We start from the raw sequence: 19582 nt of genomic DNA, 5'->3' as shown, positions 1-19582 counted from the left end.
AAGATCGGTAAGTGACCAGAATATACCCGAAACAATTTGGTGTGGCTGCACTCCCAATTAGCTGGCCTCCACCAACCACTATGCAATAACCGATGGGCACTCATAATTGCAACTTCCTCTATATAAAGATGAAGCGGTAGAATATTCAGGAGCACCTCTAAAGAAACGCTTGGGGCCGTTCTTATAGCTCCTGTAATGCTGACACAGGCCTGCCTTTGCACAGTGCGTAGTTCAGCCTAAACTGACTTAAGCACTACCCTCGGCCCCCAAACCACTGCTGAATATGTAAGCATAGGCGTGATTATCATGGTATAGATCCAATACACAAGAATTACATGTTTGCCTGATACTGAGGTCAAGATGTGGCTTCCATGTTAGTCTACTGTCGAGAATAACACCGAGGTATTTTACCTGAGTTGATTTGACCAGGATGATCCCAAAGTAAGAAATATCATTGAACAAGTCCTGCACCTTCCTTCGAGTGAAAGGAATCAGGCTCGTCTTGTCAGGATTGACGGTGAGGCCAACATCCCTTCACCAGCATTCCACAGAGATCGGAGCATTTCTCATCATTGTCGAAATGGTTCCTGGGAACTTCCCAGTAATTATCAATGCGACATCGTCAGCATAACCAAAGCCGCGACAGCCATCGCTGTTCAGCCTCACCAAGAGTTGGTCCACAACCAGGCACCACAGCAGGGGGGAAAGAACACCCCATGGGGGCAGGCCCGGCTGGTGGTAACCCTTAGCGAGGAAGATCATAAGAGTCATCTGTGTCAGTGACTTTAGGGTCTGGAAAGTGAACCTCTAACATATGTTTCAGTGTTTCCTTTCCAGAACTGGAGTAACTACCTACCCTCAACTTAATAGTATCTAGATGTTTTGTATTGTCATGTGTCATAATTTTTATTAATTTGGCTGTAGTAGGAATATCAGAGATACTCTCACAAAAATCCTTCCAGGAAGCCTGTTTGGCTTCTCCGATGGCCTTATGATAGGAAGTGAGGGTCTGCTTGTAGGCTGACCAATCACCCGTCCTCTTAGCTCTATTAAAATCTTACGAGAAGTTTTGTGAAGTCTACCAATCTCATTGTTCCACCAAGGAACTAACCTTGGCGGGTTGGTAGATGAGATTTGGCAGGACAGTTTGGGTAGTAGGAGTCGATTTTGGACTGTTGCATTTGATCAATAGCCATTTCAAGCTCCAGCACCGAGGAGAGCCTAGAGCCACATCCCCGTAAGTGAAGATCAAGGTCTACCCTATACCTAGGCCAATTAGTTGATCTAGGATTGCGTATTTCGGTAAGTACCTGGGCAGGTTTGACCAAAACAGAAAAACATATTTGCCTATGATCCGAAAGTGATGGTTCATTAGACACATGCCATTGTGTCACAGAGTGTAATACATTTTCTCTACACAGAGTTAAGTCAATAACCTCACTCCTGTTACAAATGTTGGTGTATTGTGTTTATTAAGAATATGAAGTTTAGTACTAACCAGATATTCCATTAAGTCATCACCGCGTTGGTTGCAGTAACTGCTGCGCCATGCAACGTGGTGAGCATTGGCATTGCACCCAATGACAAGCTTCTTGCCCAGTCTCTCACAGTGGTTCACCAGATTAACAAGCTCCTGTGATGGAGGGGACAAGGCATTATAGGGAAAATTGCAAGAAGCCATCATTAATTCGTCTTCTCCATCCGCTGATGAAGAGAAGATTTTTAGGGTGGCAGTGTCCCTAGATTGGTATAATGAAAGAGGAAGAGTGTGAATACCCTTTCGTATCTAAATACATGTTCTAGGAATAGCAGATTTGTAGTCAAAATAAACAGTACCTGCATTTTTGAGCGAAATTGAGCCCTAGGATTCTTCCATTATGGATCCAAGGCTGGTTTATGAGGGCCACGTCTAGGCCCCCCACAACAAACCTGCGACAGAGAACTGCCGAGGCTGCCTTACAGTGATGCAGATTAATTATTATTTTTTGGTTTTGTTTTTGTTTTGAGTTCATAAACTATAACACTAGTATGGAGGAAAGTAAGAGGTCATACCCCGGTAGTCCTCCTCCCGGGTGGAAGGCTAATTACAACGGGGTTTCGCTTGGTTCCCCGATATAAGAACGCAACCGTTAAAAAGCATTAAACAGCGTTTTTAATTAAAAACTTTGAACCAAATTTAGAATTAACCTGCAATAAATGTATGAAGGTACCTCTGTGGTAATGCCTTTAAAACCAAATAAATTTTAATTATTTCGGGACAAAATGTCCAATGAGCATTATGTCATTAAAATAATATTCAACTTTGCTCTTTTTAAAAACCGAATATGAAAAAATTAAAACACCAAGTAATTTAAAACGCGAATATAAATTTTAAATTTTGATATCAAAAACTAAAAACAACTGCAGTAGTTTCTTGCCACTTTATAGGTTAAAACGGAATTAACTTTTTTTGGATTTAACCAGACGCAATTGGACTTTTACGTAAAAATCAGTAAATGTATTATCTGGAAAATTGATCCCCCGGAAAATATTACCATAAACAGAACTGATGGAATATCAATACCATAGGAAATTTAATTCTTTGATGACACGTACAGCGTAGAATTGATCGGTGCATTTCGGGTAAACCATGAAATCGATCAAGTTTGGAAACTGCGTAGTTAAATCAATATAAGAGATAAATTTAATGGTGCAAGTAGATTTCACTGATAATGTCAGTCTTCTGGATTCTTCAACGAAATCGTTCAAAAATGAATTATCTCGTGCCAAAAAATTAAAAAAGAGCGAAAAACGTTTTGGATTGACCCAATTAGATTTTGATTATACCTTCTCTCGCTCGGTTTTCTGTGAAGTAATTCTAAAACGGGTAATGTTTGGTAAAAATATAAAATGCTAACGGTAATCGTGTAGGGGGCTGTTACCTCGCGTGGCATGAAAGGCTTGCCACCAAACTTCTACGCATTGTAACCCGGCCACCTGAATTAATGGCGATAAAAGTTTCTTGGATGATTTTGGCCTAAGGTGGTGCATTGGGTATTATAATTAGTATTATAAATTTTATTTCGTTGACGCCAGTCACGTTTATAATCATGATCGGTTGGTACTAATGTCACCGTGAAAATGAAAAATGCTGTTCGTAAACAATAAAATATCACATAAACATACTTTTGAATAATTTGGGACAAATAGTCTTTCAATAATAACGGAGCAGTATTGAAATGGAAAATGAATAATATTTTGGTTGTTATTTCTTGGATTGCTTTGTTTGCTATCGCTAACAAACTAATAAAACTTCTTCCGGGATACATCAGAGAAAATAAGCACGAATCAATATCGTGAACGTCCAACTTGAATACGGTGCCTTGCCTAATGGGAAGCGTTTAACAGTTTACGTTAACTCATATAAATATTTTGCTTAACCTCTTAAATTGTAAACCAATATATTTTGAACTTATTACTTCCAACCAGTATTGCAATATCTAACATTGACAAAAAAGCAAATGAAAATAAATTGTATATAACATTCTGAGTTCGATTTTATTGTCGGAAGAGGTCGTGTTAATAACGCATTGAATTTTCGCTAGAGACACACTTTTTGTCTTTAGTTGTCAGCTTCTTTTTAAATAAAGATAAATCTAAGACGTTACAGGTAAACAATTTTATTAATGGAATGGAAAATGTATATTTGCTTTTTAAAATATTTTTATTAATCTGAAATAATGAGTTCAGCCAAAGTATACAATTATTCCCATCGGTGTAATTTTTTAAAGTAATTTATTACATAAGCCACGAAAGCTCTGACTAGGGTGCATTTTTTATTGAATTAAACTTTTTTCTATATTTATAGAATCGAATATTTTGGCATTGGCCAAAAGACACTCTTGAAATATTGGTTTTCGGGTACAAATTACGAAAATGGCAAATTTCTCTCAGATTCGCTTTTGCGCTACTATGGTATGTAAACTATACAAAGTTAATTTCGGCGAAATAACTCATATAATAATGACGGGCTTCAGATCTATGGTTGATTTAACGTATTTGGCACTTGTCGATGGTATCCCAAAAATTTGATCAAAAGATTAGAATAAAAACCCGGAAAATGAGGGATTAGGTGGAAAAAAGCTGTTGTGGAATCACCTTCCCATTGTGACCATGACTGGATGAGTGTTTTAAATACGTCTTCGCCTAATTCGGAATTTCAAAAGGGCGGATGGGTTTATTTCGAGAAGTGTCTGCGATCTTATCAAATAAAGGGCGGTTTTAATTTCTGTAAGGTGGTAAAGCGTAGAGGATGCCGAAGTGTTATTATTTGCTGAAAAGTAACTTAAAAACATTATTTTATAAAGGAAGTTAATTTCTTAAATAAAAGTGTAATTTAATAATTATTTTCACATTAATTATTTTTCTAGAAACAAAAAAACTTCATTTTGACGGTTTCTACATTAATAATATTTCGATAAGCGTATAATAAATAATTACTAATCTAACAATAAAATGTATTTTCCTTCACATAATTTATCATGAATTTTATTAAAATAATGTAATACCTTAAATACATAGGTACCAATGTGGTTTGACGATAACGGTGATCTTAGCGTTACTGGCATGCTTTTGAGCATATATCAGTTGTTAATGACCAAATTAAATATAACGTAGGTAATCTTTACAATTACATTTAACTTCGTTAAAATTTCAAAACCAACTGTCATTTTGTGCAGCCTTCAGAGAAGTCCCTTTTTTACAACTGAAAATAAATTTGAGAATGATGATTCATCGAGTGAAGAAGATGCCACAGATATAAGTCCACACCGTGAAAAACCATTGCTCGGATTTTTAGTGAAAAATGTAAGTTACATTAATACAATTCTACGTTTGTTTATGACCAGATAGTGGTTTGAAGCAGCTGTTTAAAACAAAATATATTCAGAAAAATTGTAAATTTTTAATTTGGAATGAACTTACTCGAGTAATTGTTGAAACCTTTTATCACTCTCAAAAATTATTTGAGATAGCCACGAAGGTAAGCGAAATCTAAAAATGGATAAATTTCCGAGTACAAAACTTTCTAGTACAAAACATTTTGATCGTTTATTTCAAAACTGTCCTTTCAGCTTTCAGATGTTGCACTAATTCCTAAACCATTGGATCATCAGGCTTTCGAATTCGTGGAGTACTCAGCAGCATGTTTCCGAGAATCCTGGAAGATATATTCCCAAGAGTCACGTTTAAAACGTTCGCGTATTTTAGATGTTGTTCATTTTGTTGATTCTAAAGTAAGAATTGCAATCAAATTGCATGATATCAATATTGGAATTCACGACTATTAATATGGCTATGCGGAAATAACTTTGTTATATCCCAATATTAGACATTAAACACTTTTGATTAGCTGGAAGTTGAAAATGACGCGAAGGAAACACTTTTGATTAGCTGGGAGTTGAAAATGACACGAAGAAAACACTTTTGATTAGCTGAAATTTGAAAATAACGCGAAGGAAACAATTTTGATTAGCTGGGAGTTGAAAATGACGCGAAGGAAACACTTTTGATTAGCTGGGATTTGAAAATGACGCGAGGGAAACACTTTTGATTATCTGGGAGTTGAAAATGACGCGAAGGAAACACTTTTGATTAGCTGGGATTTGAAAATGACGCGAAGGAAACACTTTTGATTATCTGGGAGTTGAAAATGACACGAAGAAAACACTTTTGATTAGCTGGGATTTGAAAATGACGCGAAGGAAACACTTTTGATTAGCTGGGATTTGAAAATGACGCGAAGGAAACACTTTTGATTATCTGGGAGTTGAAAATGACGCGAAGGAAACACTTTTGATAAGCTGCGAGAGAAATAACCAATACATTCCCATGAAGTTCCCTTTATGATCAATTGTTTACTAGTAACCTTGTTTATTTCCAGATTTGGATATTGCTCTTGATTTCATTAGCGATTGTGTCTCTTTTTGAATACCTCGCAAAACGCAAATTTGAAAAATCAAACATTAAATACTACGAAGTTTTCGTCGACGTATTACGAATAATTTTGCACCAAGGTGACTTTATCAGATATATGGAAAATTCGGAAATTACAAATTTTTATATTGTATATGCATAGTAGTTAATAATAAACAGGATCTACAATGATATGTACACACAGACTTAATAACCATAAACTTAATTGCCCCGATATCTTAATTTATTAATTTTAATTGGGGAGTTTTTTGTTCTTAAGCTTTTTTATCTAAATGGTACTTAGACTCGCACTGGTTATATTTAATCGAATAATTTTTATAAATTATTTAAATGAATTATTTAACGCTCAAAAGTTGAAAAAAAATCAAATTAAGTTGACTGAATGTATCTATAGCCTTTTCCTATATTTAAATGTGACATTTAGTATTACCCTTTAACCAAAACGTTTGCGTTCGTCATGAATAATGTATACCGTTTTATATATGCGTACTTAACTTAACATTTCTGGTACACAAAATATATATTAACCACAGTAGCTAATGGGTGACTTTGGAAGAAATTACCATGACCCATGAAACGTTTGGTCGTACGTACAAATATTTTTATTTTTTTACTTTTTTTCATGGTGTGCCCCCCCCCCCCCCCCCGAAACAAAATCCTGGCTACGCCACTGCCATGACCCCTAATATTGAGGGAGCGATTTTTAGCCAAATTTTATTCCAATAAAGCGTATGGGGCATCATTTTTAAGGTTAAAAAGAGTGTAAAATATTAACTTCTCATTTTGAATAATTCGCATTTAAAGTAACGTAAAGACAACATTTTTGAATATATTCGGGTTCCTCACTTAAGATTTAGTTTGAAACACAATTTTGACTAGGCCAAAGTTTTAATTTAAAAAAACCCCGTGTGGCCGTATAAGAGTATTTTTTTTTTTATTGGAACCCACCAATGATCTTGTTATATTGCCAATTAAACTATAAAGCCTTCCGACAGGGTACATAAATTGAACCAGTTAATCGTCAAATTCCATATATGTATCTTACACTTTTAGGATGTGAAAATCGATATCATGGATACCAGCCAGGAAATTCACAAATTCATTTTCGATTTTATTCTAAGCAGCATCCTAGTTGATAAGAGGTAATTTAAAGAGTTTGTATCTTCCTTTTCCGAGAGAAATTAAGCTTGATGAAAATGTTAATCTATAGGAATGAACAAATGAAATCTCTGCTTACCTTTTATAGTGTAAGCAAAAGCTATTCGTTCTTCTTAAATGACTGACGTATCATTTATTTCGTCTTCAAAGACGTTAATGAATTCAATGTTGGAAAAGGATTTTTTGCAAAATTCAAACATGTCTACCGGGTTTAATGTTTGATCGGAAAGTGTTCTCGGAAGGCTTGTTTTAGCCGTTGTTAGAGATCGGCGTTTGAATAAGAAATTTGCCAATTATTTATTTTTATTTATAACCGCAAATTATCCGAAAAATATACGAAAAAACCGACTATTTTTGCATGTTAATCGTTGTTTATTCGTATAAAATGTTCATAAAAACAATTAACCCAACTTTTTATGGTTAATCGAAATTTTGCCGGTTAATTTATTCGTTCCGCCGACCTCTAGCCGTTTGCCGTTTAGCCGTGCCTCGAATTCCATCACATGTGCCCTTCCCGTGCGATGTTCCGTTCGTGGAGATTTCAAATAAGTTCATTCTTGTAGATCAACATTTTGTTCTAGCTTCGTTTATCTCGGAAATGGAAGAGAACAAACTCTTGAAAGTATATCTTATCAACTCAAAAGCTGTTGAGAATAAAAACGAATCTGTATTTGTGAATTACGAGAAACAAGAGTTCTTGGCTGGTATCCATGATGGAGAATTTCACGTTGGAAAAGTGTAAGACACATAAACGGAACTTGAAGATTTACTGATTGCATTTATGTAACTTGCCGGAAGGCTTATTAGTTGTTATTGTCCCAATAAACAAGATCATTGTTCGTTTCCAATCGAAAATATATTATGCAAAAAACAATGTTCTTTCTTGGTAAACCGTAAGTACGGCGTAAAAGATAAAGATATGATAAAAGATAATGAAGCTTATTGGAAGTATTTAGCAAAATAAATAAATGTGCTAGTTAAAAATTAAAAAAAAATTGATTTATACTGCCACATAGTGGTGGTTTTTATTTTTTTACTTGAAAACTAAAACTTTTACCTAGTCAAAATTGTGTTTCAAACTACATAATAAGTGAGGAACTTGAAAAAAATATCTTTTTCAAAAAATAAAATGGCCTTTTTTCAAGGTCAATGTTCAAAATATTAAAAATGGTTTTTCTAAACTTAACTCTAAATGCGGATTTACAATGAGAAGTTAATATCTTTTACACCCTTTTTCCTTTAAAATGATGCCCCGTACGCTCTTCTGAAATAAATTTTGGCTTAAAAATCACTCCCTCAATATTAGGGGTCAACGTAATTTCACCAAAAATGATCATGGCGTAACTAGCAAACTAGGAAACGGATCATCACGACAATTTCAGAATCTTGTTTTTTACCACATTAATGCTAAGGAGGTGTTTTCAGGGTTATCTAGAAATATAGGTTACCCTAAACTTGCTGGTACAACTGTACTGTTTTTTGTCACAATAACAATCAATTATATTTTGTTCTTATCTATATACATCAATTTACTTAGATATTTATTTTTCTTTATTTTTAGGCAATGGCGTAGTGTGTTACTGTCGTTTTGCGTATAGAGGTTTTTGGTTATTATCGTTTTATCTGATTTCATCCGGTTACGTTAGCGTACTTTCGTCGTGGCTGACTTTACCCATCTCACTGACATACTACGCGAAATTGGAGGATATATTTTTCAAACCAGCTTTATGGGTAAGAACTAACAAAAATACAAGTGACCTTTCAAGGTGCTCTTTAACCTTAATTTCTTTTGTTACTTTCCAGTAAAAAATATTTCCTATTCAGCAAGTGTTAATTTTAAAACTATAATAATAGATTTATAGTTTTCTGGCAAAATAATTTTTGAATGTTATTGGTATTGTTCTAATTTATTATAATACATCCATTAATATAGATCCGGTTACAGTCTTAACCCCAGGGGCAGGAAATTAGGCTCAGCCTCAGGCAACTGTGAGCTCTGCATTCTCGCTGTATGCATTGACAGCACCTATGGCGTCTTATCTAGAACGAGCTCTCATTGGTTGTCAGCGGACAAATCAAAGAGCAGAATTTAGAGGCGATAATTTTAGTCCTACCTCTACCGTTACCCCATACATAAATGTGTTGCCTTTTTTTCATGGGGTTGTATGTAGAAAATCATAAATGTTCCTCATATTAAGTTACATAATAAAAATATAATTTACAAATATGATTTCTTAAATGTTTCGAGGTGACGCGAGATATATCAAAAGCCTTTAGCGATTTTTCGAAGTAGAAAGCAAAAGTTTACAATAATAATCGTATTACATATGCAGGATATATTTATGTAAATTTGAGCTCTAAACGCCATTTTAGTAGAAATTGTTAAGATAAAATGGATAGGTGGAATTCAAATTTCATTGACCACGAAAAATTGGACTTAGAAAGATATAACTTTAATACTTATCCTTTAAGCGCTTTTCTTACACGCAAAAAAAGACGGTTAATGGAAAGTTTTCCACGCTAAATTAGTTTTACCTTAAATTTATTTTTTATATTTTATTGCATAGATGAATCAATTGGAATTTCCAAAAAATGTCTACGAGGAAGCAGTCAATCGCTATAGAATTTGGAAGCTGGACGAAACGCCATGGGAAGATATAGAAACTGATCGTGGAATAAATAAAAAACCAGGTGCATATGTTATGCCTGAGAAAACATCAAAGCTTCAAGCTTTGTTTTCCGATACATGCGGAATCCCAAATCTCGAGTGCCAGGAAGTGGTAAGAGAGTCGTACCATTTCATGGTGCGCAGAGGAATCGATAAAGTTTTCAAAGTGAAATTTTTTAACATGTAAGTCTCTTATTTCTGAAATGTTTTTGTTTCACTCTCTTGAATCTCGAATAAAATTTTATATATTAACGTGAAGAGCGGTGATATGATAAAGGAAAATAAATTAATCATAATGATCAAATAATCAGCTAGGCTAATACCCAGGTGGCCTGTTTAGAATGCGTAGGAGGGTGATGGCAAGCCCTTCAAGCCAACAGCTCCCTAAACTTACTATTACCATTGACCTATACCAGTTTTATGGGAAGGGAAATCCCCTTTATCCAGTGGGGAGATAACTTACAGACTCAACGCTGAAGGAGTGGTTCCGAATTCTCAACGAATGCAACAAGCTGTCAGGTGCGCGCGTGTGAGTTGCGATTGTGAACAATGAGTAGTAAAAAAGTGTGAGTGTCGTCATTCACTCTTTTGTACTGGGAATAAAACGGATGCACCTCGGACAAAGAGAGATAGTTAAGACCAGATCTAACTAACTCGTGTCGGCTACCGAACAATAAGAGCAATCATATCGTGATAAAACTCCAATAATTTATGGCACTACCCCATATATACAGGGTGTTACGGATATGAGTACCGAAACTTTCTATATGCATTCTATGGGTCTCTACGAGTAAAAAATGTCTAATAGACATGGGTCCTAAAGTGCTTCGTTTCAGAGATATGGGCTCCCAAAAACTACATAAAACAACCGGACACAGCCTTAAATCTGGCAAACAATATTCTTCCTTCGTCCAAATTGTTTTCATAAAACTATCAATTGTTTTTTATCCGGCCGCGAGAAGCACTTTACGACCCCTGTTTTTCAGACATAATTTACTAATAGAGACCCATAGAATGCATATAGAAAGTTTCGGTAATCTTCATTTGATCGGCCCAGGCATTTTTCGGAAAACCTATACCTTCTAGAAATGTGCAATTTTCAGTATGTTCTCTCTCGGTGGAAATCGTTGTTAGTTGTGAATTTCAGAAAAATCGTGAAATTATTCACGGTTTTAGAATTGGCAGTTTTTGAAAGCTAGGTGTTAGACGAAAAGTTTCAATGAGAAAGTTGTAGAGCATACTCGAAAACCATTAATGGAGTTGGTATGGTCAAAATCGTGCATTTTGTCAATGAAATAAAGGTCATGAAAAATAACAAGTTGGTACTACTTATATGTTTTTACGCCTCATGTTATTGTAATGATTGTCTGTGAAAAATGAACATGTTTTGAGCCAAATCATTGTTTAACTTTTACAAATTAAGTGTTAGAACAAGTGCAATTAAGGAATTACAGAAAGTTTTTTTTAAAATACGGTTCAATAATGCCCCCGTCTGCTGCTATACAAATCCGTACACGATGAAGCTTATTCTGGAACGAACCATGGACTATACATATGTAGTAACGGGTTGGAACGCTGCATTAATTGTCTGGCACTTGTCGTCTTCACAAGTGACTGGCGTCTTGTCTACTTCCTCCTTGACGAATCCCCACAGATAAAAGTCCACCGGTGTCAAATCTGGGGACCAAGGAGGCCATCGCACTGGACCATTCTTCTCAATCCAACGCTCAGGGAACTCAGAATTGAGGTATTGCACCACATGTCGTTCCTGGTGATGAGGTGCACCGTCATGCCAGAACCAAAGGCGTGGCAGGTAGACTAAAGGGACATCTTCCAATTCTTCTGCTACTTCATTTCGTAGACACGCCAAGTAGATCACTCCATTCAGCCGTTTCGGAAGAAAAAATGGTCCAATGACGCGATCTCCTAGTAGACCTCCCCAGACGTTTAAGCGGAATTGTACTTAATTGTGATGTGAAAATCCCAAGTGCGGATTTACATCGCTCCACCTATCGTTATTCGGCGGTTAAATGGGCCGTCCCTTCCAAAGGAACACTCGTCAGACACCAGGATCAAATGGAGGAAATCTTCGTTGGCATCCGCCACGGTACTGAACCAGTTATCGAAATCCAACCTAAGGCGCTGATCACCATCGTTAAGTGCTTAGTGGAGCAGGGCACGAAATGGGTGAAATTTATGGTGGTTAAGGACCTTCCAGACATAATGTTTTGACAAGTCCAAATCGGAGCATGCCATTCTTATACTTGCTCGGGGGTAAGCGGAGATTAGTGTGGTGATTTGGTTGACTGTCAGGATAACGTAGAGACAATGTTTTTCAAAACAAGCGGTGGCACTTTCAATAATAAAACAGACCCACATTTTAAACGAATCAGAACATGTTCATATTTCACAGACAATCATTACAATAACATGAGGCGTAAAAACATTTGATTAGTACCAACTTGTTATTTTTCATGACCTATATTATTTCAGGGACAATTCTAACTGTATTAAAGGTGTTCGAGTATGCTCTACAACTTACTCATTGAAAGCTTTCGTCAACCACCTAGCGTTCAAAAACTACAAATTCTAAAACCGTGAAAAAATTTCACGATTTTTCTGAAATTCACAAATAACAACGATTTCCACCGAGAGAGTACATACTGAAAATTTCACATTTCTAGAATTTATATTTTTTGAGAAAAATTCCTGCGACGATCAAATGAAGACCTCCTGTATATATAATACATATATAAATCCATTAGTCAAGGTAGCATTAATATGTATTAATATACCGTACGAGGGTATATAAATTTTTAGTGTATGTAGCATTAATAAACGGTACATGTGTTTACAAATTTCTAGTGTATGTAGCATTTTAGGGTCGGGCCGACGCAGGCTTGTCTCTAAAAAATAGAGGTCGGCCGACTGTCGGACCACTTCACTCCGTTTGTTCGAAATGTCCTAGTATAATAATGGTCGGCCGACCGTCGATCGACTAGAAAATTTTACTCTATATGGATATATAACCGACTCTTAAATTACTGTTGGCCAAATCTGAAATAACTCTGAGCCGACTTCAAGTAGACAGATTAGCGACTCCGAAAACACGTTCGGCCGTCTTTAAATAGACACATTTTCGACGTTGTGCCAACGAAAAATTTAGCAGTATTTCCGACTCAGACTAAAAAAATGTACCTATTTGATTTCCTAAAAGATATTTAGCTGTGATTGTATTTGTAACTTTTTTTTAAATTTGTAAACATTAATCAACGATTTATCGCAATTTCACAGAGCTAATCCAAACAATTTAAAAGGCAAAATTGGTTTAAGTAGTGCAGAGACGTTTTGCGATCCTGTTAATTTTAACAGGATCACAATTTAGCGATTCAGATTTAGCGAGATGTTTATTTTGCGATCCTCGCAATCGAAATCGCGGTGCAGAGGCGTTTTAGCGATTCCTGTTAATCGGCGACGCTGTTATTTTTACGAATTTTTATACCAAGTCACGGACCAATAGGAGAGCTCGATTTTTGACGCAAAAAGCTATCACGTGGTTATGCTTGGCTTGCATTTGACGATGAAATCCTAGCTCTTCTAATTAATAATTTTCTTACTCTAATTTTATGATTAGGTATTAGAAATTTAATACTTAAATCCGTTATTTTATTAAAATATTTTTATATTATATAGCCACGAAGGGAAAGCAAATCAGTTTCTGAAGAATGATAGGTTATCCAAAATCTTTTTAAAGCAAAAAATAGTGCATGAAAATTAGTTTCTTCTTATTATATAATTTGCTTACTCTTATTATTTATTAAATTGGTTGAATTTATTACACAGCATAATGGTTTTGTTATTTTCAAAATATATTTTTATAATATGGTTGGTACACCAATAAAATAACGAATGAAAATAAGTTTAATTACTATTATAAGCCAACATTTTCCGAAAAGAATTCTGTTAGAAAATGAGCCGTATCATTTGGTTTTTAGGAAAATATTTATTTCAAAACTTAGCTGATAACAATTAAAATAAATCTAGTTATAACATAAATCAATAAAAAAAACAGCAATTTCACGAGTGTACAAATATTGGTAATTGTCTAATGCAATTTCTAGCGAAATATCCTATATTGATCACACGTAAAACAATGGTCCTGCTTTTAGATATAAGTTGTTGTTCTACTAGTCCAGGTATAAATTGTAACACATGATATACGCGTGTAGAATTAACTGACACACACTTTGAAGGTAATACCGAGGGGTCGGACATTTACCAAAATCCCGTACCCTTTGTCTAAAATCGCAAAATCTTTTAACTCTCTCTATGGTAAATTAACATTGAAATCTCAAAATCACTTAATGTAATGAAAAAATCGCCAAAATCTCTACGAAATCCCGTACAAAATAATGGCAAGTGTCCAACCCCTCGGGTAATACATCAAATTGGCTCGGTAAGCTCTTGATGCATGCCAAATAAACTTGAATATTCCAATACTTTTATCGCAACTCCTATAGTCTACCTGAGGAAAGGTTTCTCTTGGTAGATGAATTGGTATAAACGCTGGTTGATAGTTAAAGATCTTTGATACACCGAAAAAATTCACCATGTCATTACGGACTCATTAGTTAAAACCCACAGCATACAATACCAGACAATAAGGACCTATAAATAAACCAAGGCTTAGAATGCACCCAAAGCAGTAATGTATAAGATTCCCTATTATAATTTATTCTTACCTGTAAAATTGCTAAGAGTGGCGGGCTTATTTTACTTTTTAGTGTTTCGTAAATCGTGATTGTGGTTAGGCCTTGGCTCTGACAATAATTCGACAAAAACATTTTCGGAAAGCGATAATGAGCTAGAAACTCAAATTTTAATAATTTAAAAGATTCTGACCTATCGTGTTGTGTTATTTATCTTATTAAAGTAGGTAAAAAGCGTTTAATTAAACCATTTTCTCAATATAAATTATACACTAGAGCCCTGCCTCGCTAATGAAAGTGTTTTTATCTCGATCACATGACCATAGTAAAGTCCCCTCAGCTCACAGCGATCCCATGAAATCATTTCAAGTCCACAAGCTTCATATTAACTATCAGTTGGTTAGATCCCAAGAAAAGCGCAGGTTTTCCAAGGTTGCCGCCATAAGGTCGCAGGGGCACCTGGCCATTTCCGCTTGGAGACAAAAAAGAAGGTAACCTCGAGACTCCCTGGCATCCCCCCCCGCAACCTCGAGCGACCTTTCGTAAATAAGAAGACGTCATACGTACCATGACAGGACACGAGTCTTAGGTACACCAATGACCCCCGTAATGGGAGGTCACCAAATACTTTTTGTTTTCAACTCCGCCCTAAAATCCCCGGAACAAAATCAAGAGACAGAGCCCCAAAGAGACAGAACTGGACAGAGCTCGGCTTGTGCCAGAACTCGACTTGTACCAGGAAGGAAGGAAGTCCACCTTCATTACCCGGAGAACTCTGCTTCTCGGGCAAGAGAAGAACCAGGTCGAAATAAATATAAAATAATGTGCGATGAAGTCGCGCTTAGATATAAATTAACCCTCAATGCAACCCTCATGATCAGAACAACCCTCGCTGATTGCCTAGATGACTCCCTAGCCTAACCGTACATTTCAGACCGAAACCCGAAGTACCTACGCCCCCGTCAGCTTGAAAAGTAAAAGAATATAGGAAGAAACCCGCAATCTGGCCGCCAAACCATAGACGAGTAAATAAAGAGAATTAGAGAAAAGTGTGAATTAAGAAACGGGTAAACAAGCAGCCCTGTAAAGACGTCCCGTTCTGTGAAGTGCGTGTGTCGGGCATCTTACGTAAGCGGAGGAACGAGAAAACCTGTTAACGGTAGAGTACCCAGAGTCGAAATACGAAGTAGCCAGTGAAAAGTAGAGAAAAAATCTTGAAAGAAGGCTTAATCCCTCGCTATTGTCCAAGAAAAGGATTTAAGACAGGTCCCCTCGAGGTTGAGAGTTCATTCTGCTTTTTGTATTTATACAGTTCGGATTACTTTTCCATTCGCATTGTGCCCTCGCTGTTGCCACTTTTTGAGTTAATTATTGTCATTGTTTAATTGTAGAATCTTTAATTGTAGTGTTTATTATTATTTGGTGTAGGTGTATATTAATTTCTGTCCCCTCCGTCCTTCGAGCCCAAGATGCCCGAGAGTAGGGATACCGGAACCGATCCCATAGAAAATAGTAAGAGATCGTTTCATTAATAAATTTAAGGTCAAGAGCGTATTTTTAGGTTTAAGTTCCCCCTTGTATGTTGAAAAAGTTAAAAGAACCATAGAAGAGATGGCCTAACCATCATTAGAAGCAAAGTAAAATTATCCCCTCAGTTCTCCCCGCAATTTGTTCATTTTTGTATTTTTGTGTTTTTTTTAATAAAATTAAGTGTTAAATAAAGATTTTTCTTTTATTTATTTTCCCCGTATGTAACCCCCTCTATTAGATTTAATTCACGCCACGAAAGGCCACGACTCGCATTTTGTCGCCATCTTCCCCCGCCTTGGTGAATTAATATCTTTGAGCAAGGGCTAGGAATATTTCCGTCCATCAATTGTATGACGATTTCCTAAAAACGTTATTCAATCTGCCATAGTTTTTGCGAGCTTTTCGGCGGCTAGCGACTGCTCAGGACCACTCGCAAAATACACAGAGCGACTTATTTCAAGGAGACCCCAGCCCTTTCTCGTAAATTAGCGATACTACGAACGGGCCTTAAGTTGCTTAACAATCACTCGAACTACCCACGGTTATGTTGTTTATTTTTAAAATATTATTGTAAGCCTTCAATGATAACCTTGGCTTGATTTTTTATATAAATGATTTTGACCCTTAAACAAGTATGTGTGTACGCCCCAGAACCTGTTTCCCCAGTAACCACGCGAGTGTGTATTATTAATAATGTTTCTTTTAGCCCTAGAGTCAAGCGAGTAAACCCGGGCTTATTTTACTAAATGTGGAGTGTTAGATATGCTGATAAGCTTATTGAGTGAAACGTGCTCTCTTTTACGAAACCAATCTTTTTATTTTTAATTCTTAAGAATTGCTCTTACAGCATAGGCTTATCCATTAATAATTCCTCTACAAGATGAACATAGGCTTAAAACCAATAGTAACGCATTGTAACCTGGCCACCTGAATTAAAGGCTTTAAAAGTCGCTCGATGACTAAGGCCTAAGGTGGTGCCTTGGGTATTAGCCTAGCTGATTATTATTATTATTATTATTAGTGCAATGTTTTCAGTGGGGTTTCTCGACATTAATAAAACCGTCTTAGGTAGGTTCAAAACTTGCAACTATTGATCATGGAGTGTATAGTACGCACGCTAAATATTTAAAATTGTTGATGATTAATTTCACAACGAAATTTAAAAGAAAGAAAACCTTCTACAAATCAGTTTTCTAATTAAACTGAAATACGTATTCTTCATATTGGTTTGGAAGCAAATAATTTGTTTCAAAATGTTTAAAGCAGTTTTCACCGGTTATAACGGAAAGGACCTTTTTAAAAAAAAATAAAATAAAAAATTATTATTTCCTTTTTCCTAACATAAGTTGAAGGCACTGACATAGCAAAATAGTTATAAAGAATGAAGGAGGGTCTCAATAATTACAGGGACTTATTAAGGTTTATTTAATTATAGTAGAAATTATGTTTATTTCAGGCATGGTATTAAAAGAGGAAACTTTATTTTAAACGAGACGTTTCGAGCTGAGGCACTTTTTCAGTCATTCGTTAGTTTTACTTTTATTTAAAATTCCATCACGTGCCAAATTCAAGTTCTAATATCACGTGAGCAGATTAGTTCAACGTGTTAAATAATATACAAACGTTTTTCTAATTATAACAAATTTAATTTAAAGTTGTTATATTTAGATGTAAAAGAGGCATAAAAATTAATAACAAATTAAGTATTTAATAGGCTCTAAACAATTTTTGATCCATATTGTAAAAGGTATTACACTAAAGGATTAATCTCGTTTTAGCATTCAACGATACGTTGAAGCTGGATTACCGGAAAAAGATTTTCTAAAGCTAATGGAAGAAAAACCCCATTGCTGGAAAGCGATTGAAATTGGTCAAGACTATTCGATAAAGGCTCTAACCATCGAAATGTGTTTTGTTGCTTTCGCCATTCTGATAATTGGTCTAGTAGTCTCCTTATTTGTTTCATTAGTTCAAAATGTCACTAACATACTATGTAAAAAGGCCCGTGACCAGTGATAATTAGCAGCTTTATATAGCTAAACGTAATTAGCACAGATTTACAATAAAACATCACCTTGATTATTTTGCACCTAGGAAATTTAACAAACCTCGCCACTATAGGTATTGTCAGAAAATTGTTTACACATTTTTGAACTTTTAATAAATAAATATTTAAAATATAAGATATTGTGAAGGAAAGCGATTTGTTACCCACTCGGCTTCGTCTATGTACTATAATTTCACGAGAAGCACAAATCATAGGCGACATTGCAAAGGTGCCAGTAGGATCTGGTTTAATGTTGCTATGTACATGTACAGTATAGCTAAGTGAAGATCAAATAGACCTGCGCATCTCGGCTCCATGAAGCCATTTAATAAGAAATCTTAATTTGTATCTTGTTTAACCGAAGATAAAAAAACTATTCGTTGCTGTTTTTTAAAAAGTAAGATTTGGTTCTAAAAAACTCTTTTTTAAATGGTTTATTTTTTGTTAAAACTGCAAGAAAAACGTCAATTAAAAGATCCCTTAACTAAATATATGCCAAGACCCACTAGATCTTTAAGAAGTATCGGAGAAAATAATCTTTCAAAGCGTTATTTCAACAAAACGTTTTTTGCAAGCTTTGAAGCAGAATCCTTGTTCCTGTAATTTGTTTCTATAAATCGATGTTAGTTGATTAGGAACTACATGTTCTCCGTGTAAATTCAATAGTTAAATTAAATATATTAACATAATAAAACAGCAGATTTCAGAATTTCTACTTGCAGCACGGAACGAATTTAATAAAATGCTTTGCTGTTAAAAAAGTAAAATTTTTAGTTAACCGTAGTTAATTTAAAATTTTAATTATTTCCTGAAATATAAGTTTAAAAACACTAAAACGTGCTTCCTCATTATTAAAAGAAAATATTCGTCAATGTTATAACAACAATATTTCTTAAATGTTATATGAAATATTTTGCTTAGTGTAATACGAAATTTATTCCTCATTGTTATATGAAATATATTGCTCAATGTTATATGAAATGTAACACGTACAAAATTAATTTCATTACAATTGCTTTTCAAAAAGACCACCTTGGTCTTCGATTCATGTATGATTCTTAAGCCCGTTGAAATATTCCAGGCGAGTTACGGATAGTTTTACAAGCATCAACTACGTGTATTAGTCGTAGGTCATCAATGTCGCGAACTTTAGTCTTGTTTACCAAGTCTTTAATGTGTCCCCAGAGATAAACGTCGGGAGGGGTTAAATCAGGAGGTCGAGCGGGTCACACAACGGTCCCCCTCCACCAATCAATCTTTAAAGAAACGCCTCATCAAGATAAGCTCTTACTTTTCGGCTGAAGTGTGGTGGAGCGCCATCGTGCTAAAACCACATGCGCCTTATCGTTTTTAATGGTACGTCATCCACTAATTCTGGTACAGTATCAAGTAGAAACCTTAAATACTCCTCACCATTTAACCGCGGTGGAAGAGAAGACAGGCCCTAGTAGAGTGTTAAAAATAGTTCCACACCAGACATTGAGGCTAATTTACTGT

At 35.5% G+C, this 19582-nt stretch overlaps 1 protein-coding gene across 1 annotated transcript; it reads left to right on the top strand.

The window, feature by feature from the left end:
* Positions 1 to 7729: 7729 nt before the first annotated feature.
* On the top strand, positions 7730 to 18054 carry LOC149956330 (uncharacterized). Its single transcript, XM_090166860.1, has 4 exons — positions 7730 to 7869; positions 8730 to 8862; positions 9699 to 9982; positions 17817 to 18054. The coding sequence occupies exons 1-4, from the start codon at positions 7730 to 7732 to the stop codon at positions 18052 to 18054; spliced, it is 795 nt and encodes a 264-aa protein (XP_090022986.1).
* Positions 18055 to 19582: the final 1528 nt, after the last annotated feature.

The sequence above is a fragment of the Leiobunum rupestre genome, chromosome 2, assembly GCF_980474605.1.
Source record: "Leiobunum rupestre chromosome 2, qqLeiRupe1.1.hap1, whole genome shotgun sequence".
Classification (NCBI taxonomy): Eukaryota; Metazoa; Arthropoda; class Arachnida; order Opiliones; family Sclerosomatidae; genus Leiobunum; species Leiobunum rupestre.
This window is presented reverse-complemented; position numbering and strand designations above follow the sequence as displayed.